The sequence below is a fragment of the Triturus cristatus genome, chromosome 10 (assembly GCF_964204655.1).
Source record: "Triturus cristatus chromosome 10, aTriCri1.1, whole genome shotgun sequence".
In the NCBI taxonomy this organism is placed as follows: domain Eukaryota; kingdom Metazoa; phylum Chordata; class Amphibia; order Caudata; family Salamandridae; genus Triturus; species Triturus cristatus.
The window spans coordinates 148,698,789-148,723,438 of NC_140593.1; the positions used below are offsets into that span (position 1 = coordinate 148,698,789).

A 24,650-nucleotide genomic window follows, 5' to 3' on the forward strand; every position below is an offset into this window, starting at 1 on the left:
ACAGAGCTTCCTATCTCTTAACCACATTTATATCAAAACTAATCTTGATGTCTGCATACAGAATACTATACTTTCACCTGAAGAGGGCAGAAAACAAAAGCCATTGCAGAAATTAATTACAATACTGGCATCAATATATGTTGATACTTAGAAATGCCAAGTGCTTTCAAATTAAATATACTTTACCTTTGATGCAGTAGACTAAAAATATGGGTAATCAGATACATTGCGAGACATCAGAAGTGCTTGTGTAGTCACTTTGCATGTGTATTTTTAGAGTGCAGTGTTTACAGTCCGAAAAAAAATGAGACTCCATTGTATTGTTGCTTTTTACTGAATTTATTAATGTTACAGGGTATTATGCAATGTCAAAACCATGCCCGAGAATTCAGAGAAATAAAAATAGGTATGATGGATAGACATAGTCACCCATTATACAACATTCTTGATTCATGTGCAGTTTGACATTTCCCAACCTTTCTAAAAAAAACTTTAAGAATAGGGATTTAAAATCTTTTTGTAAGGTCATCCAAAAGTATCATGTCATTAAAAAAAAAAATGAAACTTTTACAGCCTACCACACATTTCACATAAATAACCTTATTTCAATCTATAATTTTTAATTACATCATACTGATAGACCTTTCATGGTTGTTGGCAAACGATTCACACTCCTGGAAATAAACACCCGACTCAAAGCCCAACAGTTTTAATGTAGGTATTCATCAACAAGATTGCATTCTTTACTTTCCCATATCTATTTCTGTTTCAAACACTCCCACTGTTTGTGCACTGTTTAAAGACCCTCTGGTTAACTTTAATGGCACCCACGTTGTGCTATATGATTTCAGAGCAAAGGGCAGTGCACTAGGGGACAGATGCATCCATTAAATACAAGGTGTATGACCTTAAAGATAACGGTTCAACATAAAGGAAGATAGTTCAGCCATATCTGAACTGCCTGGCTAGGTAGCATACAGCGTTATTTATTAGCGATACAAGCATTGCACATAATTGCATTATACTGAACCAATATGAGCAGCTTGTGTCATCATTGAAGTTTCACAACAAACCTGGAGACAAAAAATAACATGAGGAGCTGCTAAAGCAAAGTGGAAGCAATGTTTAGTCATCCTATATAAATAACCTGTCGGCATCCAACAGGTATCACCTATAGGATACAAGTTAAGTGCTCAATAGGTTTTCTGTGGCCAATATTGATAATTAATGAAGATCACTTAATAAAATGAACAATGATCTGCTTGTAGAAGGCACACCACTGCTGCTTTTCAGACAATTATTTTTTGGGATCCACAATTTACTTTTTGGTGAGAACATTATCAAAATAAGTGAGACATTAAATATTGCCACAGTTACTGTAATACAAGTTCACAAAATAACACTTAAAACATCCACCCAAGAAAAGCCGGAGCCCTTCTCAGTCTTCAAATACATATCACATTTTCAGTACTGAGGTTAGGTCTGCAAAGATGGTTCAGTACAGTGTCATGAAATAAAATCAGCGCTGGAAAATAGCAAACAAAAGAGCAGTTTGGTATTTCACCACAATTTGCAAGCTGAAGATTTTTACTGTTCCTCCTACCAAAAACAGTTCACAGATTTCAATACAGGAACAAATCTATACATTTAAAAATGTAACAAACGGGCTGGCTAAAGGACATCACGCAACACTGAAATTATTAGAAGTATTTGAAAGTAATATCAAAGAGAAGAGATGCGGAGCTACAAATAGACTGTGGCAGTTTAAGTTCTCAATTTGAGACGGGAGGGTTCAAGTAAAGGGAGCAAACACCACAATGACAAAATGGTTGAGCAATCACTGACCATTATTAAATCACAGTCCCACTTCACTCCCACCCTCTATCCCTGCCATTTTTTTTCTTAAAAATCCCAATTTTTTTTTCCAACTCAAAAGAGCTATTTTTACTACTACATTTGGAAGGTAAACAAACTACAGCTCTGCAACATTTGCTTTAACAGATACAAAGCCTTCTAAAAGCGACATTTTAGACAATGATATGTTGTCAAGGTTTCGTTTAAAAAAAGAAAGAGCAAGGCGTGGTGGATGCGGGGGCACGTGAAGCGAGACTTTGTATTAAGGTCACTTAAATCTTTGTCATTAAATCTGAAATGGCTGACAGCACAATCTCTTCACAAACCCGGCGGAGCTGGTACAGCCTGGTTTCTTTTCAAATCAACGTTTGCCACAAAAAAGCAGTTGAACCTTCGGCTTCTGGAGAAGATGTAATCCACGAGGAATCCGCCACAAGTGCAGCACATCTGAGGTAGTCAACCCACATGACATTTAGTATCTGAACGTAAAGAGATTTTCAAATGACCACTGGATGGAGATATTTTTACAGTATATTTATCAAAGAACCAGTGAATCTAGTTCAAACATTTCAGGTACATTTGACACGTTTTTGCCATTGTTGCAAGTTAAAAAGCAGTTGGTAAGATTTGCCTTCAGTAATGCAGGTCATCCACACACTGGCTCACGTAGGCCGCACTTGCTGCAGTAGATCCAGCAGTTCTCAAGATGGGTATGTCCGTAGTCGTCAGCTGTAGTTTAGTTACCTTAGTAGAGGGGTTATCAAAAAAGCATTCCTTAATTGTTATATGTATGTATGCGGCTTACTGGTCATCTAGCACAGCATACTGGTTGCCTAGCTGAAGTTGCAGCGCTTGGTTTTTCGAGCCCTCTTCCCTACCTCTACTTTTGTGTTTTACTACTTCAAAGGTCTTCTCCATTTCTCTGTCTCTAAGGGAAAACAGATACAATAAGTTCATACTTTTTTCCTTTTCATAATTCAAATTTGTGGTTTTTTTGCACCTTTAAGAATTTAAAACAGCAGCCAATTAAAAATCAAACTAGAACTTTAAACAATTTACTTTTGAATGGGTATACCAGACGCCAAAGCACCAGCTTTAGAATGCTGAACTAGAGTTGACCAACATGTTTGCAACAGGATAAAACGCAATATCTAAACATGGCAAACAGAATTCTTTAACATCACAATATTAAAATAGCTGTCCCATCTTGTATGCATATACCACAAAGTGTGCAAAAATGCAGCAATCTTATCAATAAAAGTTAAAAGGGCTAGTACTTTTGCTAGAAGTGGAAGACAGTGGTGTCCGCTATTAAGCTGAAAACTGTTGTCTTGACCAAAAATACTAGGTCTAGGCATTTCTTTCCAGAATTCGTGTAGGATTCTTGCACCTTCCACCCTTTGCCGATTATACTCTACTTCAAATATGCCAACAAGAATACAAAAGTGTCCCATATACATTTACGGCATAGGTTAACACAGGACACTTTAAATTAATGAAATATACCATCAATACATCGGCTTAGCTGCAGATACAGGTTCATAGCTACCCGTACAAGTCCCAAAATGAAAATTATTCACAAGCTATTATGAATTTTTCTACAGGTGGGTATAAAGTGAGTAAACAGTATAAAATGTGTTTAGGCTAGATCAAAGCAGTACTGGTCAAACTCTTCTACCCAGTGTACACGTGCCTGAAACGTATATCAAAGCAGTTAGGGAGGTGGCCTCCGAGACAATAGTTCACGTATAGCAAGGTTAGGAATGGGATCCAACAACCTGAACACTTCACATAAAACTATGGGAATGGAGAAACTAAGGTTGGAGAATGAGGCACTGAACTTATATTTTAGAGTGAAGAATTTATAAAAGTCCCCCCATTGAGCAGCGAGCTAGCATATGTGGGACCAGTAGCAAGCGGAAGTGGATGATAACTTGGATAAAGAACAGTGGCTAGGGATCTTCAATTCCCATAGTGGCAGCTCTTGATGCAGGGGGTTGCAGGAAATCGCTTAGCACCGAGAAGGGTCTTAGGAAAATGTGAATACGGTCCTGATATTAGGGCGGCGTGATAGTGGATGACATTTAGAGTTGAGGATATGAAGTTTGGATAAAATTCTTGTGATAGTGAATTCCTCCCCTGCGGACAAGGAAAAGAATTGCACTGGGTGGATTAATAGGAAAGGAAAGGGTTGAACGAGATCATGGGACAGCTGATAATGAAGGTAGAGGACTGCAGTTTTAGAAGGGTTACTAGGTCATCAAAAGCATGTGTACCAAGAATAGAATGAAGCTTGTGCTGGGCGGCAAAGGCCCTTGTACTCTACAGATAGTATGCATTAGGAAAGGAATGAATGGAGCAAATATGCCAACCTGGCATAAACCCATATGGTAATAAGCGGACATCCATATTTAGAACGTACACTAATCTGCTTCAAATTGTGGTTTGCTCAACCCAATCCCGATCCACCTTCCAGATACTCCGAGATATGATAAATGTTACCTTTGTCTCCCCCCCCCCTTGCTCCCAATACATAGCCCCTGGCTTTTCTTCCATTATAATCCCTAGAGGGCCTTGGCACGCAGAACTTCTGGCCCTAAATACAGTTCTTCCCTTGATCGGGTCCAGGCAGGTGCAGAGTGGAGTTGCCTGCAGACAGTACCAGAGGACCCCCTCTAGGTAAGCTATGTGTCACTATAATTCGTGGAAGTCAGTCTTTAGTGCCCATGCTATTTTGAGAAAAGGTATGCATAAAGTGTCTTCATTCAGCATGTCGGCCTTTTGAAAATGTTCAAAGCTTAGCTATTATTACATTCCCTCATGAACACATTTTAACTGCTTAGAATGGAAAAGCATACATTGCATCCTAAAGGATATACTTTTATACCCTTTTCTTTGTCTTACTTCATGCCTTAGACAACATTATAGCTTTGGAAGTGGAAAAGATAATCTGGGTTCTCTCAAGTAGCAGTGCATGAATGCCTTGTATTTTAGCTCAAGAGATTAACTCATGTGAAGGGATATTCCATCGGTTTAGAGAAGTGGAGAAAGGATGGTCTTTGACTGTATCCTGCCAACAGGATATAATCCCGCCCCCAGTCAAGCTAGCCAAGATGAGCGGCACCTTATACTAGGTTAGAATGTGTTTCAGTAATGGCAGATAGGAGGACACACGCTCAGACCAATGCAACATAGTTTTAGTATTTTGTTTGCTTTTTTAGTTGGAATAGTGGACTACACTAAATAAATAATGATTGCTATAATTATTTGCCATTATTATGCTAGTGTTTTGCATATATTAAAATAAGTTGGTGATATTCATCTACTACAATTTGAGTAAAGAAGGAAGGTGTTGAACTGTGGAAATGCTTGGCTTTTAATTATCCAAGCAGCGTAATCCATGAGTAAAACACTCTGCAACAGCCGTGACAGATTCTGAAGGGGTCTCTATACTCACCCAAGTTTAAAGGCCACTGAAAATGGAGCAGGGTGGGGTAAATAGTTGGGAGACAGGGTTCAGAGAAGAATATGAGAAAGGGGGTATAGGGAGATAGTTTAACAGGACATTCCCTCACACAGAACAAGTCACTCAATTGCCTCCTGCAAGATCTTGTTCTTAGCATCCTGAATCTCATTCTCAAGGAAAACAGTAAAAGGGTGGGTCCTTTGCTTAGCACCTCTCAGTTGAACAGCTAGGCACCAAAGGAGCTAGTAGTGGTGCACATAGTCTTAGGGAACTTTTACATCATGAGGTTTGTCTCCAACGGAGCACAATACAAAAGCAGGTAGCCCAGATTCCACTAGTGGGCCTAAGCAAAGAGAAAGAATGCATTTGCTTGGTGGAGTCTTGTTCTTCTCTAGGTAGCTTGCTAAATTGGGTGTGCTCATATAACAAACCCCTGTGTGACACTATGTGCATAAAGGTCTACAGAACAGTTATTGAAGCAGTTTATCATGCCTATGCAACCAAGTAGTACGGAAACCATAGGTGGCTCATGAGAGCATGTGGTAACCATAATTAACTCACAAAGAAAGCAACTTTAATGATCGCCCTATATTTGGGGCAGGTCACAAGGTCACACATCCTCACTATCTAATAATGCATGCCTAGAGGAGACATGCTACCTCCTAATAGATTAAAAAAAACTTGTCAGTTCTAATCTCAATGGCAACACACCGACAGATGTGTTTTACACAGAACATATTTAAAGTGTGTGTGCCATAGAAATGGACACAATGGCACTTGTCTGGCCACACATTACAGTAACTATGATTTGGACAAACCAGTTGTTTCAGCAAAGTTACTTAACTCACTAACAATAGAGGCCAGACTGATGGTCCAAAACCCGAACACCAGCCAACCTATTTCTCTTGCTTTTATGCAGAACTGCACAAGTCTCTCTCCAGTACTGCAGTAGTCGTAACAACCGCGTTGTGAAGGCACGCAATGTAATGACTCACGTAGTAAAGAGTCATATTTCTTTGCAACTAGCCATCATGTGGACAGGCTGATTGAAGCCAAAAGCACTTACCTCATGGCAGGCTGCTTACGAAGACAGTAATTAATGGTAGCACTCGTTTTCCAGTGTTAGCATTGTTCATCAATTAATATGCTTTCTTTTAGAAGATGCCCTAACAAATACTGTTGGAGGGAACAAAGTAGGACTTTTAAAGATCAAATGCTTTGAAGCAGACCGATTTGAGCCTATATCTTTACAAAGAAATTCCACCTGGAATATTTTAGACTTTGACCAAGCTTCCCTTTCCATCCATACCAGCAAGAACACATAAAAGTAACTTTCTGATAAGCTAGCCCACAGAACAAAGTACCAATAAATTTCATTTAGAAGCACAATACTAGAGACAACACAACATGGCGGATGTTGGTAAAATACACAAAAAATACTCAAGCTCCAAGACATCCAATATTCTTCATAATATATGTTCATGCTTACTTTCGAGATTCTACATGTTTGGCAGTGGACTGAAGCGATGGAAATTGCGAATCATTGTAGATCTCGGGAGGTCCTTGTGGTTTCCTCGTTGCAGTGGCAGATCTAGCTCCTGGAGGCCGATATACACCAGACTGTACAGGTTCTGGAGTTTCAACAACTGAAGCAGAGAACCATATTTTAATGCAACAGCTTTGGCATTTTTCACTTCAAAAAAAATAATAAGTACCTGAACGATGTGCAAGCAAAACAAATCATTGCCTAATTTCTGGTTATTACTCACACAAGATAGACGGTAGCAGAGTGCAACCAAGGAAAGGCTGTGGCAGGAGTGTTTGGACGAGAACCAGAGGGTGACATGCTTCATCATTGGGTTCCTCCAACAAACTGGGACCGCGAGGTGCCCAGTGTGGGCTAAAACTTCCCCCCTCGGGAAGGAGCAGGAGTGTTTTATTTAGAGCAAGTCAGATTTCAATACCTCAAGGGTGAAAGTGAGGAGCAGAGTGCAACAAAAAAGTGTGGGTTTAAAAACTCAGTAGGGACAACTATTACGTCCTATGGGATAGGGGACACAAGCAATGTGAGACAGGGTTATGGATGTGTACCCTGTAGTATGGTCAACATGTTTCTGCCCTATAAGACATCATTTCTGGTTATGCCATAAAATCTGTGCTCCTCACTACAAACTTATTTTAGAGGGCTTGTTTATTGCTCTTAAGGTAAAATGACCGTAGAAGCGAACTGCTATTGTGCCTTGCTTTGATGGCTGCAAATCCTAGCGCTCTTTTGTTACTCATTTTACACTAACAGATGGATATGCTGCAGGAAACAGCACACCAAGGATACTACCTGGCATCAGCAATTTGATTTAGAACTTACGAAGGGAGCACAGTGACGGGAGAGCAAATGTAGTAGGAGTGTGAGCAAAGACATGAAAGGAAATGGGGGCCAGAAGGGAGGGGGGAGTTTGATGGGGGTTAGTACAACACTTGTCAGAGGCCAGGTTGTGCAGACCATACAACTCTCATATTTTGCGGGCAAACTGAAGTGTGTGGAACAAGGACTAAACTCTACCCTTAACATTAGGGCAAAGGACTGATCAAGATTCATACTGCGCTAGAACCTTGGAAGTACAAATATTTCTAATTCAATCACTGGCAGGACCAAGGGACAACACTGTTTTTCTTAGCCTATCGTCTGACCTGCAAGTAGACTTGGAAAGAGGACGAGGGAGGGCAAGGGTAGTTGCTACCTAAAAGAAGCTAGCAGTAAGAACACTGCCAAGGTGTGGAACAATAAATGACAAAACTCGTGTTTCAGGGGAGGAAAAAGGAAGCAGATAGATGGAAGGCTAGCAGTACAACACAAAAACACGTAATTTTAAGTTTTACAGAAACAAAACTAGTCTACACTTTTGATAGGATAGAACCATTTCATGCGATAAAGAATCTCCATTTCAACGCACATGCTTTCAAGAGTATTTTCATTTCCCAGTTACATAAAACAAGCTATGTGCAAAGGTGGTCTTATGCGACCTCATGGTCGTTTGTGCCATTTTAGTTTTCACATACACCAACTTAGAAGAAGCAGCGCAAAAATGATTCCATGTCTGATTTCAACTTAAACTACCAATGACTGGCTACACAAATATGTTAAGCAGGAGCATTTGTCACATGCTACCAATTTGGAGAGCATTTAATATACTCAGTGGTATTTCAAATGGTATAAAACATTTTTCTAGAACCGGCTCTTGAATTGAAATAGGAAAAGTGACAGACAAAACGACACCAGCACACTCCCCATCCACATAACAGAAGTTCAAAAGGCAGTCCGAAAACAGTCACGAGTCAAACTTACCAACAGGGGCTGGTGCTTGAGCAGGGGCAGTCTTATTCCACGGGCCAGTTACTTTCTCTGCGCCGCCACCTTGATCTTCCCAATCCCCACCTTGTTCTTCTCGCTTATCATTTTCATCATCCTCCCTTTCATTGCTTTTATTTGAATAAAAAGATGACATTAGAAGATTAAACCTAGGACGCTTTGCAAGTCCGGGATAAAAGTCCAAGTGTCAAACAGACAAAGTGGTATGATTTACATCAGAGTCCACTAGTTAAAACTGCTATTCACGATAACTAGAAGTCTCTGCCTTCATGGGCTAGGCCAGAATGTCTGCCTGATCAACTCGTGCTTCAGGCACCAGAAGTGTGCTAGGAAAAAAAAAAAAAAAAAAAAAGCATTTGCAATGCAAAAGGTCTCGCATTTATGAGAGTTTGCGCTATTGGCATTGTAAATGACAAATGGGTTTTATTTATGTGTTTTTAAAACAGATAAATAAAAGACATTGTCATTTACAATGCCAATAGCTTAAACTCTCGCAAATGCGAGACTTATTGCATTGCAAAGGCAATCTATAAAAATTGTAAAAAGCGTTAGGAGAGAGTGTCCTTTCGTATATAGCTCAACAGGTATTGTATTGGCTCCTCTTGAGGGGAGGAAGTAACCTTCAAGTGATAAAATGAAAAGAACAGGAACAGTCTACCATTTTTTCTTGGCAGTGAGAACATTACTGGGCTGATCGAAGGAACAGTCTTCTACAAATAAAGAACCCGAGTCCGTAAATGATAATGTAAGACCCAGCTTTTGGAACTTAGAGAAAGTTTATATGATTGTTTTTTTTTTAAACAAAAAAACAATCTTTTGATTAATTGCAGTCCATCCCAATAAAAGGGAGATAAACCGGAAGAACAAGTTACTTACCTTCGGTAACGATGTATCTGTAAGAAACATTAGAGATTCCTCACCTTAGAATATCCCCAGGCGTCAGACTGGATCCGGAAGATTTTTCGTCAGCAATACCCCTTGCGCGTCGTTAGGCGTCGTCTGCGGCTCCGCGTCCGTAGTCGGCGTCGTGCGCCGGAATGACGGAGTACTTAGACGCCAACCTCGCGCGCTGACGTCAGTTCTTGTACATAGCTTTCCGCGCCAGGAACGCAGAGCCATGCAAAGACCGACACTGGTGCCAAAAATAAATTCTAGGGGCCTGAAAAGGATAACCTTAACCCTAGATGTCAGTTCGCAGAACGGGGAGGATGGGTGGGTCGGTGAGGAATCTAACTAACTAATGTTTCTTACAGATACATCGTTACTGAAGGTAAGTAACACGTTAGTTAAATTCCTCACCTTAGAATAGATACCCAAGCAATACCATCCCCGGTGGTGGGTCTGCGAACCAAGATCACACCAGAAAGTCCTGGAGGACAGAACGGCCAAAGAAGCCATCCCTTCGGACTTGGCTGTCAAGGCAGTAATGCCTGGCAAACGTGTGTAGCGATGCCCACGTTGCCGCCTGACAGATGTCCTGCAAAGGGACACGCCGTCCCAAAGCAGTAGTAGCCGCTGTGGCCCGAGTAGAATGGGCGCGCAGCCCAACAGGAGGGTCCTTTTTTGCCAAGGAATAACAAATTTTGATGCACAAAACGACCCACCGAGAGATGGTCCGTTTGTGCACAGCTTTCCCCTTCTTAGCACCCACGTATCCAACGAAAAGTTGGTCGTCCACCCGGAACTGCTTTGTGCGGTCCAGATAAAAGGAGAGCGCACGTTTTGGGTCCAGACGGTGGAGCCTCTCTTCCTCTTTGGAAGGATGCGGAGGCGGAAAGAAGGTGGGCAAGGTGACAGACTGCCCAAGATGAAATGGAGTCACCACTTTCGGAAGAAAGGAGGGACAAGGCCGAAGGACAACCTTGTCCGGATGAACAGAGAGAAAAGGAGGCTTTGAAGATCAAGCCTGGAGCTCACTCACCCGTCTAGCCGAGGTGATGGCTACCAGAAAAGCAGTCTTAAGAGTTAGAAGACGAAGAGGACAATTGTGAAGAGGCTCAAAGGGAGCGCACATCAGAAATGTTAAGACAAGATTCAAGTCCCACTGAGGCATTACAAAAAGGGACAGGAGGGAACGTGTGAGTAATGCCTTTAAGAAAGCGTGACACTACAGGGGACTTGAAAAGAGAAGGCTGATCAGGAAGCCGCAAGAAGGCAGAGATGGCAGCAAGATAACCTTTCAAGGTGCCCAGGGCAGAGCCCTGCCGGGCCAAAGAAAGAAGAACGAGGAGAACCTCAGAAAGACGGGCGGAAAGGGGATCCACAGCCTTTGCTGTGCACCATGCCACAAATTTGTTCCACCGGCAGGCGTATACCGTCTTTGTGGAGGGACGCCTGGCTGCCAGAATGATATCACAGACTTCATGAGGCAAGTCAAATGGCATCAACTGCCGCCGCTCAATCTCCACACATGGAGGTGGAGGCTGGACAGGTTCGGGTGTAGGACCGTCCCCTGCTGCTGCGACAGAAGATCCTCCCGAAGGGGCAGACGTATCGGAGGATCGGTCAACATACTGAGTAGCTCGGGATACCAGTACCTTCGTGCCCAATCCGGAGCCACCAAGATGACTTGGGCCCGGTCGTGCCTGATCTTCTTCAGCACTCTGGGCAGAAGTGGTATAGGCGGAAAGGTGTACAACAGACTGCAACTCCACTCGTGACGAAAGGCGTTGCCGAGCGAGTGCCACCTTGGAAATTCCAACGCGCAGAACTGCTGACATTGAGAGTTCTCTTCGGTGGCGAATAGATCTAACCAAGGCTCTCCCCACTGCTGAAAGAGATCTTGCGCCACTTCGGAGTTCAGACGCCATTCGTGATCAATCATGCACCGGCGGCTGAGTTCATCTGCTCTGGCGTTCAGAGAGCCCGCCAGATGTTGAACCACTAGGGTGACGCCCTGGTGTTCCAGCCACGTCCAGAGGCGCAGAGCCTCCTGACAAAGGGTCCACGACCCCACCCCGCCCTGTTCGTTGCAATACCACATGGCGGTGGTGTTGTCCGTGAACACCTGCACGACACGTCCCCTGACAGAGGGAAGGAAGGCTTTCAGTGCAAGCCGGATCGCTCTCAACTCCAACAGGTTGATGTGGAGACGAGACTCCGCCGGAGACCAGAGGCCTCTGATCTCCGCCTCTCCCATATGGCCACCCCATCCTAGGAGGGACGCATCCGTCACTACGACATGCTCCGGTTGGGGAAGGGAGAGGCTCTTGCCCTTGACCCAATCGCGGTCCGTGAGCCACCACTGCAACTGCCGTGCAGTGCCCTCTGAGATCAAGACATGGTCGGACAGGTTGCCGTGATGCTGGGCCAACTGAAACTTCAGGTCCCACTGCAGAGCCCGCATGCGCCGCCTGGCGTGATGCACTAGTAGGATGCAGGAGGCCATCAGCCCCAGAAGCTGCAACACTAGCCTGACCGAAACCCAGGATAGAGGCCGAAAGATGGGAATCAGGGCCTGAATATCCCGGACCCGCTGTTCCGGTGGATAGACCCGGAACAGCGCCGAATCGAGAACCGCTCCGATGAAGAGGAGCTTCTGAGAGGGACTCAAGTGTGACTTCGGCACGTTGATGGAAAATCCCAGCAAATGTAGGAGATCCGCCGTAGTCTGGAGGTGGGAAGACGACTGTCTGGGGCGAGCCCGCCTTCAACAACCAGTCGTCGAGATAGGGGAAGACTGGAACCCCTGATCTGCGCAGATGAGCTGCGACCACCGCCATCACTTTCATAAACACCCGAGGGGCACTGGTGAGGCCGAAGGGGAGCATGGTAAACTGAAAGTGCTCTTGGCCCACCGTGAACCGCAGGTAACGCCGGCAGGACGGGGATGAGGAAATATGCGCCCTGCAAGTCCAACGCTACCATCCAGTCTCCAGGGTCTAGGGCAGCTAGAACCTGAGCCAAAGTTAACATCTTGAACCTTTCCTTCCGGAGGAAGGCATTGATGTTCCGGAGGTCCAAGATAGGGCGTAAGCCCCCTTTGCCCTTCTTGGGAACCAGAAAGTAGTGGGAATAACAACCACGACCTACTTCTGGGCTCGGAACGCGCTCGACGGCCCCCTTGGCCAAGAGGGCCGAAACTTCCTCGTGGAGAAGATTCAAATGATCCCCCGAGATACGGTGGTGCTGCGGTGGCATGGGTGGAGGGGTCGTCTCGAAGGGGAGGGAGTAGCCCCTTCGGGCGATTTGCAGCACCCACCTGTCCGATGTGATGGACCGCCAGTGGAGCAGGTGATGGCCAACTCTGCCGCCCACTGGCATGGAATGGGCCTGAAAGCTCGGACTAGGAAGGCTTTGAGGCGGATGCTGCCGGGGTGGATGTGGGCTGACCGCATCGTCCTCCAGAACCGCCTCGGCGGAAACCACGTCTGCGACCAGGTTGGTTCTGCGGCTGGTGGCTAGGCGCACGTGAGGAGGCACCCCTTCCTTGGCCACGAAAGGCGGAAGTTTGCTACCGCGAGGCCGAGAGGCCCAAGGACTTGGCCGTAGCGGGAGTCCTTAAAGCGATTCAGCGCATTGTCCGCTTTCTCGCCGAAAAGGCGAGTGCCATCAAAGGGCATGTCCAGGAGGGTGCTCTGGACATCGCCCGAAAAGGACGTGGACCGCAGCCAGGCGTGACGTCTAAGCGCCACTGAGGTAGAAATCGCCCTACCCAGCGAGTCCGTAGTGTCAAGCCCACATCGGATAGCATGTCGTGCTGCATCCCTCCCATCGGCCAGAGCCTTGGTAAGTCGTGTCTGGACCTCCCCTGGACACAGGGGCAGCACGTCCTCCACCGTATCCCACAGAGAGTGGGAATAACGGTCCAAGAGGCAGGCGGTGTTAAAAGACCGCAGACCCAAGCTAAGGGAGGAGAACAGCTTTTTGCCGAACTGTTCCAGCCTCTTGGAATCCCGGTCCGGCAGAGCGGTCGGGAAGGAGGATTGGGAGGTAGAGGCCTGGATAACCAGGCTCTCAGGGGTAGGGTGTTGGGACAGAAAACTGGGGTCGCCCGGAGCAGGGCGGTGGCGCCTGGCGACGTTCCTATCCACAGGAGGAACTGTGGAGGGCTTGGACCAGGTGCCCTGCAGAACGTCAGTGAGGGCCTCATTGAATGGCAGCAGAGGCTCAGTGGAGCTTGCTGCAGACTGAAGCACCTCAGTGAGCACGGCAGGTAGCTCGAGCCCAAGGGCTGCGGCCGCCTTGCGCAGCACCACAGAGAAAGCAGCACCCTCCTCCGAAGCCACAGTCGGAGGAGAGATGAAGCCAGTGTCCGGAGAGGTATCCAGACCACTGGCCTCCCCCAGTTCATCTGCCCAGTCCTGTGACAGTGGAGCCTGAGCGGCCATAGGATCCTCGGATCCCTCCCATTCACCCCCATCATCCGATTCCTGGTATGCAGGAGGAAGGATCGGAGCCGGGCGATAGACAAAATGTGTCTCCAGCGGCGCCGAACGCGGCGTCCATCGACGCTGGGCCCGGACCGGGGCTCAACATCGAGCGTAGTCGGCGTCGGAGGTGGTACCGGTGTCGGCGGAGGAGTGACGAGGTCGACCGGCGGGGACTCGGGAACGGGTCCCTCGGGCGCTTGCGGCGTCTAGGCCGGAGCAGTCGACGGCAGGCAAGGTTGCCCAGTCGGGTCCCCGGGGCCCGAAGGCGCGCCAGCGGGCATCGACGGCGGAGCCAGGTTCCTCATGGCCGAGAGGAAGGCACTGACTTCCGCCGGCGTCGCGCCAGTCCCAGGGACCAGTGGGTATGGGGACTTGCGCGGCGCCTGCGGCTCCGCCGGAGCCGCGGGGGTGGAGCCACCCTGCCCCTCGGCCGAGTCGCGCGACCGGCGAGAGGAGTCCGAAGAGTGGTGTCGCCTCTTGGAGTGCTTCGACTTACCCGAAGACTTGGATCCCGACGACCGATGAGGACGTCAGCTGCGGCTCCGCGACCGATCCTTGGACCTCATCCTGGACCGGGATCGAGAGGGGCGCGGAGCCGAGTGGCGAATCTTGAGAAGCTTACGGGACCGCTCCCATCTAGCCTTCGAGGTCAGGGCCTTGCAGTCCGAACACGACGCCGCGTCGTGGTCGAGGCCCAAGCAGTAAAGGCACCGGCGGTGATGGTCCGTAACCGACATCAAGTGGCTACAGTCAGCGTAGGCTTTATAACCAGGCATCCTACCGGCACCGGAGTCGAGACAAGATCAAAAAGGATCGAAAAAGCTAGTCAAAAAGTGACTAAAGGGGTAGCTATCCCGGATCTGCGCTTACTGGCGCGGAAAAAAGAAGAACTGACGTCAGCGCGCGAGGGCGGCGTCTAACAACGACTTCATTCCGGCGCACGACACCGACCGCAGACGACGCCTAGCGACGCGCAAGGGGTATTGCTGACGAAAAATCTTCCGGATCCAGTCTGACGCCTGGGGATATTCTAAGGTGAGGAATCTAACTAACTTGTTTCTTTCAGATACCATTTATTTGATGTTTTTATGTCGAAGTTAACAAATTGGCATTGTTGAAAGACACAATGTTCATCAAGTGCAACACTGTTTAAAAAACGTGACTAAGGCACCATGTCAATCAAGGAGAATACAAAACAATTGTTGCGACAGTCAGGTTTGGTACGGGGGGGGGGGGGGCAATCGGAGCATCGCTTCTTGCAATAAAAACACCCCAGCAAAAACAACTTCGTATTACAACCATTTAACGCACCTAAATCTGCATGTTCCGGTAAATACCGGGCATTTCTCCCTCAATAAATGTTGGTAAGTTTACCCTGCCAATTTTTATCGAACACCCATAAACGCGATATGTGCGGTAACACCAGTGGTGTAAAGCAAAACAATAAGATTCAACCTCAAAATCTGGTGAGGAAGCTACTGAAATTTCTGCCACTCACCGCAAAAGCAGCCAGTCACAACAATGCTTCTGCATACCCCTCCAACAAATAAAATACATTTAAAGACATTGGGGTTAGGTTCTGTGTTCTGCTGTAAGTAGGTGGGAGACTGATTTAATGACAGAGGCTGTTTGATGTCTGGGACTCTGAATTTTCATAATAGAAGGAAATGGGCTATTGTCCTACTTTCAGTGCCTGGGGACATTCGTGGGGTACCGGCAAAGACACAGCCGTCATTGGTGCAGCTGTCTTTTACTACCCAACGAGGCAGCAGGGTGCCCTGGTTTCTTGTTTGTATTAGTGTATATGCAACCATAGCAGCACCACTGGGTTTCGGCTGCAGCAGCGTCTGGGAGCTTCAGGTTTAGTAACACTTTGGTTTTGGCCTGTTGTCATGGTCTCGGAATATGGAGTTTAATGACAGAGGTGGTATCTGCCTGGGGGCTTGAAAATCGAATGGTGAGCTGGAGCCCCCTCAGGTAGACCACTCCTTGCCCCAGCATCACATGTGCTGTAGGGTTATGGTTTACAGACCTCAGCAGCCCAGACACACTGTTTGTAGAAGTAGGACATCCTGGGAGAATGCGAACTACAAAAACAAACTGTATACACAGTAGCGTATAGAAACCGCAGGACCATCTGCTTGGTCAACACAATAACAGGTTTGGATAAAAGGCAACTTACTGGCTTGAATATGTTGGTGCACACCAGCTGATTAAATGGACCTTTCCTATCTTTGCCTCCAGGTTTACAATCACTAGGTACAACAAGCGGCAGGGAAAGTGTTCGCTTTCCCTTCCGCTTGAAAAAAAACAGAAGCCAGCTACTGGTGCATGCGCCACTGCGAGCCATGGCCTATTGGCGTCTATTACGTGCACCAAGCGCGTAATAGACACCAATAGGCCAATGGAGTAGCAATGTGCCCGCCTTTGGCAATTTGCGTGCAGTCTTTAATAAAAAGACGCACGCAAAGGCCAATCGCGTAGCACAAAAGGAATCGCACAAGCGTGTGCGATTCCAGGGTCCATTTCTGAACCCTGGACAAAAGGACTCTCGCCTGCGCGAGCACTGCTGCGCAGTGCAACGCAGGTCGCGAGACCTAAAAAGGAGTCAGTCTTTAAAACTGTACAAAAAGTCTGGGCGGGCTTGCTGTGAAGTTAAACCGCCACAATGGACCATAATGAACAAACTTAAATACAATTTGTGCTAGTGACATCCAGTCAAGTCCTTTACAGGCAGGTAGTGCCCACTGGAATTATGCGATTGTGAAGCCACGGCTATTTTAATATAATTGTAAATTTTCCTCACTTGTCAAACAATCCATCATGTGCCGCATAATTTGCAGTTTTAGCAAAAAACATGTTTCTAGCCCATACCGGAGTCAGGAATGACGAGGAGGCTGGTGCAACCGCTGGGTGCCGGCACTGGAGCAGGTGCGGGGAAGGCCCACGTTGCTCGATAAAGGCTATAGGTGGGAGGACCAGGCTACTAGAGGCATCTATATTGTGCAGCTTGTTTCACTTTCACAATTGTGGCTTGCTGTTTGCGAGCAGACATGGAACCTAGCCCAATGGGCTGTTCATACCCATTTAGAAAGCCCAGGTTATTTACCATGTTTGTACTAAGCCATACAAAAGCTTTAACTATTAACAAACATTTCTAACTTAATATGTGAATTACACGTTCAACCTTAAGGGAATTCTTGAGCTGAAGAACAGATGTTTGTTACTCAATGCAATGGTACTCATTTTATCGACACCAGAAAGATCAACGGCTGGCTGGACTCACCTGCATTCTAACTTATGACCACAAGGTCAAACATATCCCTGGAGTGGATGGATGCATTAGTGCACAAAGCCACCAGACAAGTCTTAAGATCTTTACTGCTGTATACTTTTGAAACCTAAAAATGTACCGCTCTGTTGAAAGTTATCAAGTCCAAACATGAAGAGAAGTTTGTTTTAATTAACATTTAAAGTTTTTGGGGTGAATATACTTTTGAGTATCTTGTAATTTAAGCTTTAATTCATATTTGGTGACATCTAATCACTGAAACCCATTGAACATCCCTACAGAACGCTCACAGCAGCAGCGGCCACTATATCATCCCTAAGTTAGATTTTATAAATCAGAAGGATTAACGCGTGGCTGAAACAAGAAACAGTGCTATAAAGAAAAACAATGTGCGCAAAATTGAGACGAATGAAAAGATACCAACCTTATCTGTAAAGATTGGATACGAAGACCACTGTAGTCAACCTCCTTCTGTTCAAACTCCTTCCACTCATCTTCCTGCTGAAATACAATAGTAAAGTAAGTATTACAAACAGGCTGGCCTTCCAAAATGTGTTTCTTGCCGATTCTGATAAGACACGCGAAGTAGTAATGCAGGTGCCTTAGAACAGACATCATGTGGTTAGGACACATGCACTTGCCAGACCCTAAGATGGGACAATCCATTGTCAAACAATTTTCAGAGTGCAGTACTCAACAAGCATTTGCAATACAATAGGTCTTGCATTTACGAGAGTTTGAGCTTAAACACTTGCAAATGCGAGACTTATCGCTTTGCAAATGCGTTTGGCGCCTGTGCTGTAAATTTATTTTAAAAAGCATTAGGAGAGAGCGTGTACTAATGCTTTTTAAAATAAATTTACAGCACAGGCGCCAAACGCATTTGGAGAGAGCGTGTACTTTTTTTTATTGTAATCAATATAGTGCACCCAGATTCAGCGTATGGGATTGTTTTAAGGCAGTAATAAGAGGAGAGACTATAGCCTTTGTAGCCAATTGTAAGAAAACTCAGGATAGTATTAATAAACAACTCAATGCGGACCTTATTAACCTGGAAATAACGCATGCTAAACAAATTCAACAAGGAATATCAACCTCTGACACACTGCAAAAATTATTGATCTTAAAAACCGAAATTAATAGCTCGCTAACACAAAAAGCAGCGGAAATATATCAAGCCAATAGAGACAGAATTTATGAAGCAGGGGAAAAAGCAGGAGGCAACTAGCTCTTAAAACTAGACAAAAAGAAACATACAAAAAAAATAAAGAATATTGAATTTGAGGCTCAACAGTACACCTTCCCCCAAGATATTGTAGAAGTCTTTCGCAAATACTACCAAAAACTATACCAAAACGATAACGAACACCTATCTGCAAGAGACATAAAAACCTTCCTCAGTGAGTGGCTACCGGAACCAGAGGTTTCTGGAATACTTGATCAAGAAGGTAGAGAAGAACTGGAGAAAGAAATTACAACGGCAGAACTAGAGATTGCATTATCAGACCTAGCTAATGGGAAGGCGGCTGGTCCCGACAGGATCCCCCTAGAGCTATACAAGGTATTGGGCAAACAGATACTACCCTATCTATTAGATCTGTTTCTAGGAATACAACATCACTCAGCTACACCAGAGTCCTGGAAACACACCAATATAGCGATATTCCCAAAAAAGGGGAAACCCCCCCCAGCTTCCATCCTCATATAGACCTATCTCACTCAAACTCTGACTCAAAGCTATACTCCAAGATACTTGCAAACCGAATGAGGGGGGTCATCGAACACCTGGTATCCCCCTGGCAGCATGGCTTTATCCCTGGGAGAGGAACAACCGATCATACCCGTAGAGCCATTGCATTATTTGACATCATGAGTGCCAGGGGGGGGGGGAAGAGATGTCGATGGTCCTACTCGATGCCGAAAAGGCATTTGATAGAGTGTCTTGGCGGTTCTTATGGGAAATTATGGAATTTAACAACTTTGGTCCAGGCTTCATCAAAGCCTTAAAAGCCCTCTATATCAGCCCTAGGGCTAAATTATCTATTGAAGGCTTTGAGTCAGAGTTTGTAGAGGTACAGAGGGGCACTAGGCAGGGCTGTCCCTGTTCACCGATATTATTTGCCCTAGTAATCAATCCTTTAATTTTAAAGCTCCTTAACTCCCCCCAAATACAACCAGTTAAGGTGGGTTCATACTCTACTAAAATATTGGCATATGCCGACGACATTGCTGTGCTCACAACCAAACCGGCTAACGCATTGGCAGAAATAGAACAAATAACCCAGGTTTTTGGATTTTATTCAGGCTACTCACTTAACAGAGACAAAACCATGGTCTTATGTACAAATAACACTATATATGACAGTCCCTTTAAAGTCAAAAATGCTACATATCTTGGTGTGATTATTTCTCCTGAGGTAAAAGAGATTAACCGGCTTAATTATGATCCCTTGATTAAAGCAGTAAAAATAGACCTTAAGAGGGTAGATAACCTACATCTATCAATAGGGAGAGCGAATTATATCAAAATGAGTATATTTCCTAGAATACTCTATCTATTTCGGGCTATCCCATTGATGGCCGATGGCAGCATTGTTAATCTTTGACTCCACAATATCCAAATTCATATGGAACTATGGTAAAATAAGGAGAGCATTACCACTATTAACCCTCCCCCTACACAGAGGCGGCCTTGGTATCCCGAACTTGACATTCTATCTCTGGGCGACATTACTTCAACAAATGGGCATGCTCTTTAAAGTAAAACCGTCCAATCTATCGAATACAGACTCCTATATTCCTTCTATTTTTGAACTTGGATTAGGTGATAAATGTCAAGGGTTATTTCTGAAACAACTCGAAGCGTCCTATTATAAAAAGACCAAGTTTAAGGTGATGGGAGACGCATGGAAAGTCTGGAAACTAGCCTCCAAACAACTAGGAATACCTAATATAACAAGATATACCTCTCTGTGGCACAGTAAGATCATTTAATCACTTTTGATAGATAATGTTTCTAAGAGATGGGAGAATAAGGGTATATATACACTTGGTCATTTTTTTGGACAGAATATTACTCCATCTTTCGAGGGATTACAACAGAGATTTGATATCCCATCTACAGACTATCTAAAATATTTCCAAGTCTTTACTAGTATCCGTAATTCTAAATTTAATATTAATTTAGATAGTTTCAATTTCTTCTCTATTATTGAGAAACGAGCTACTAGGATAGGTACTCTATGATATTTTTTTACAATCCTCTAAAGACGACCTAGATCGTGTCGAGAGATTCTGGGCACAAAAACTTGGAAATCCAGATGTAGATAGACTATTCCCTAACTCTCTACACAACTCTATTTTTAGCACCTAACCTTAAAGCACAATACCTTAAAACTATTTACAACCTTTATTTTACTCCGGCTAAACTCTTTACCTGGGGATTACGAGTAGATGATTGTTGCCCTAGATGTAGACAGGGACAGGCAAATTTAATCCACATGTTTGCTGAATGTCCAAAATTAGACAATTTACAAACATTGATAGGAGGATTCTGGACTCAAGTATTTGGGCGGAACTTTAGATCTTCCGCTACCCTATTTCTTCTAGGTCATGATGAATCCTTAGGGTACAGTTTGGAGGAACAGAGGATTGTTTTCTTGGGCACTGCCGTCTTTTGTATTATTCTGGCGGCTTCTTGGAAAGATCCCAATGTACCCACCTTTCAGATGTGGCTCAGTCGATTTCTTGCCACATACAAGCAGGAGATAGCTATGTATAGCACAAGAGGTAGGAAAGCTAGAGCCCGGGGTACTCAGATCTGGGTCCCAATCTCCAACTGGTACTCGAAAGTAAGATCTCCCCCCTGATAAGGAAAGGACCGACACTATATGATGTAAATAGTGTAAAAAAATCATCTTATATCTATTATTTCTTAATTTAACTGTTCATATGTACTGGGCTGTAAGGATTCTGTTCTTTTCTTTGATATATCTTTTTGTTTTATTAAGAACTTATTATGTTTCTAAAGAAATTGTCTGAATGAATACTACAGATCATGTTCAATAAAAAAAAAATGTTTAAAGGAGAGAGCGTGTACTGCCTGAAACATGAGGCAGGACAAAGCTATGAGAAAATAGTGCTCAGAGGTTCTAATTAAAGCCTACTAGGTAACAGACGTAACAGCGGGTGTCGCCATGGAAGGTTAGAAAATGAGACAAGGCGCTACTAAGGAGGGACTACTAAGCATATTGACCAATGAACAGCCACAGCTTACAGTGGACAATGAGTAGTTTAATTGCTTTTTTTATCTAGAGGCTTTTTTTTTTCTTTAACGATTTTTTTGTTATGATTATCTGTCTTACATTTAAACACTGTGTAAGAGTTGTATTGTACATGCACTTTTAAGGTCGAATGGCCGAAATAAAGTATAAACATGACAAGCCAATGACAAATATGGGCTGAGAGTGGGCGGAGCTTCAAGTCCCTACCTGAAAGCAGCATGCCTCGCAGAACAGCACTTGCGCTGCCCAGGCTCGACCTAAAAAAGCGATCTGATGCAGCCAGCGCCGGCTGCCTCATAGCACTTCGTTTGGCCTTGTTCTTTTCCATGGTGTCCATTCCTTCCCACCCTCCCTGTGTCCATGTTGCCCACCCTGATCTAACTTAAAAACAAAAGCGCTATGATATGGCCAGAGCTAGTCATAGCACTTTTTTAAAACAACGTTTAACCATGCTGCACAGCATCTGTGCTGGTCTACACCATGGCTAAAAGACATTTGCAAAGGGAATCGCTCTTGCATGGACGAGACCAATTGGCTTAGCCAATACTTGTTTTGGCTTTCTTAGCATTGTGCAGTGGTTAACCAGCAGCTTGAAAATCACCAGTTGAAAGCAAAATCCATGTCAGGGGTAGTAGGGCTGTGGGCTTCCAGAGTTTTGCCCCAGTCTGAGAGCTCCTTCAGACTTGGTAAAGCCTCCGTTTAGTCTCTGACTCTCCCCTCATACATATTAGGTTTGTTTTGAGATGCAATTGGTGAGGGTGGCAGAGGGACCCCTGGGGCTCATGCTTACAAGGCATACATCTAGGAAGGTTAATCTGCTTTCACGTACACAGGGGCTATGTTCCACAGACTGGCTGACTTTGGAGTGAACTGTCCCTCCCCGGTAACCTCTAAAACAAAGGGTCTTACTTCAATGAATGTCTCAGACGCCTCACACACTGGAGCCCGGGTTTATACAGGTTCTCTGAGAAGGATGAGGTCCAATGACCAGAGCTGTCGACTTTTGAGCTGGGGAAATAGGTTAGAGTCTCGGCATCGGCTCAACATCCAGGGATTTTCTGACAAATCACAAAATCTCCCCTGGCCTACCAAAAAAGAAATGAATGTGTCCTTGGGTAATGTGACTGCTGCTCATGTAAAGCACTCCCATACCATCGGGTCGACTTCCCACTATATAAAACTAAAAGAAAAGAAATTAAGTAACTAGAGAGGACTGCGGCCTCCTGTCTCTGAGCTAACCCAGACAAACCGTGGGATCCCACAATAAGCTAGTGTGTGTACCCGACACCCAAGTGGTAGCCTCTTCCCCAGCTCTACTGACACTCCACTGGTATACACGTGCTGCGTATCTGTCCATCCACTCATCTCCAGCTCCATCTCCATCTCACTTTTGCGTTTCCAACCCAAGCCACTGTTTGCGTTTCCAACCCAAGCCACTTATAATGCGAAAAAGAGGGCTTCAGAGGAGGGAAAAAGTTGACTGAATGAGCGCGGCGAGAGGCTCTGAAAGCAGCACAGTCCTCTCACAGGTTGCCGTCCTGTGGCTCCCAGCAGTGAGTCTGGTGCCCTCTACCCAAGCACACGGTCAGAAATACAGGAATGCTTGTATAAAGGCCAGAAGGGGCTGGCACACGACAGCCCTTGTGCACAGAGCAACACCCTACAGCCAACTACAAAGCTCAGTGGGTTGGTGCATTTGCTGCAAAATTAAACGAAGCATGTACACTGCACAGCATTCCATCACTCTTTAGGTCTGCCTGGTGTGGGGGGGTGAGAAACATACACAAGGGCGACAAAGTGAGATTAAGCAGTGACGGGGTGGGTGGGAGATGGAGATAATGCAGGCCGCCCGAGTTAAAGAGAAAGCGGGCACCCGTCTAGATATTGAAAGCAGGCTGTCCACTGCTGGTGCTGGAACTGCTGTGAACTATGTTGGAAAATACGGTGGAGGCAAGGAGCGGTGCCACGGCAGAGCGCTTAGTGTAACTCTTGCTGCCCATCATGGTAAAGCATCTGCAGCCACAGGAGGAAGAGGGCCCGCAAAGATGGCTACAGCGCGAGCGGGCACTGCGGGCCATCGAGGTGCTGCTACTCCAATACCGCCGCCAGAGAGCTCAGGCCGAGGCCAGGAAGCTTGCTGCGATGCTGAAGGATGCAGAGAAGTGCCGACACACGCCCACCGCCTCGTGAGAACTGAAGAGACGCAGGGCGCATGACCAGCAACAGATGACGAGTCCAGTCAGGGTGGGCGTGGCCTAAGGGAGACAGGGCGGTCACCAACCCCACTTCCAAAAGCAAACCGACAATAGATCTCGCCGAGCAAACAGCGCATGCGCTGCGACGCTAGGAGAGACCTAAAAAGTAAAGAAATTGCTAAATATGAATGGGGGCGTGGATGTGAAAGGAATCAGATAGAAATAAACTGCATCAATAGTAGAGAACATTTTTTTATTTTGACAATACACTGAATGGAAGCAATTTGTTACACATTATACGAAGCGGACAAACTGGTCGCCTGTGGTATGTGCAATTCAGTGGTAATCCTTGGAGCAAAGTGATGTGTGGATCCAGGGCTAAACAGTCGCTACCATAACCAGAATTTGCAATGCAACAGGTCTCGCATCAGTTAGAGGCATTGCAATTAAAATGTTGCTTAATGTTTGGAGTGTAGTGAATGTATTTCACAGATAAGGAGTGGTATGTATGTGTGTAGTAAGTATATGGATGTATAGCTTATGTTTCAGCTAGTGATAGTACATCAATTGGTGGGTAAGCAGCATGTGCATGCTGCATATTTATGTTTGTTTTAAGGAAGTGCAACTCGAAGCATTAATAAGAAGCCAATACTAAAATGTAGCATTTTTGTCCTTTGCTTGTTTTTGGGTGCCTTATTTAACAGTTTGTGTCTGGATGGACTATACCATTGATATTTTTTGCTGGGTTTTTAGATGTTGTTTATGCGTACATTTAGAAATAATACCAGCTGAAATTAGACCACAAGTTGCTTTGAAGCAAT

The 24,650-nt window shown here is 45.2% G+C and overlaps 1 protein-coding gene across 4 annotated transcripts in view; it reads right to left on the reverse strand.

Moving 5' to 3' along the window:
* Positions 1 to 323: 323 nt before the first annotated feature.
* CDV3 (CDV3 homolog) overlaps positions 324 to 24,650 on the reverse strand; it is a 61,674-nt gene continuing 37,347 nt past the window's right edge. Inside the window, exons 2-5 of one of the 4 annotated variants that reach the window (XM_085630682.1) lie at positions 17,776 to 17,849; positions 8,664 to 8,797; positions 6,810 to 6,966; positions 324 to 2,598 (exon numbers count right to left, since the gene is read on the reverse strand). In XM_085630682.1, the coding sequence (XP_085486808.1) occupies positions 2,595 to 2,598; positions 6,810 to 6,966; positions 8,664 to 8,797; positions 17,776 to 17,849 (369 nt within the window). In that variant the 3' untranslated portion in view covers positions 324 to 2,594. Of the gene's footprint in view, positions 2,783 to 6,809; positions 6,967 to 8,663; positions 8,798 to 17,775; positions 17,853 to 24,650 lie in introns of all 4 variants that reach the window. The other 3 variants (XM_085630680.1, XM_085630681.1, XM_085630679.1) reach the window with 3 other exon arrangements.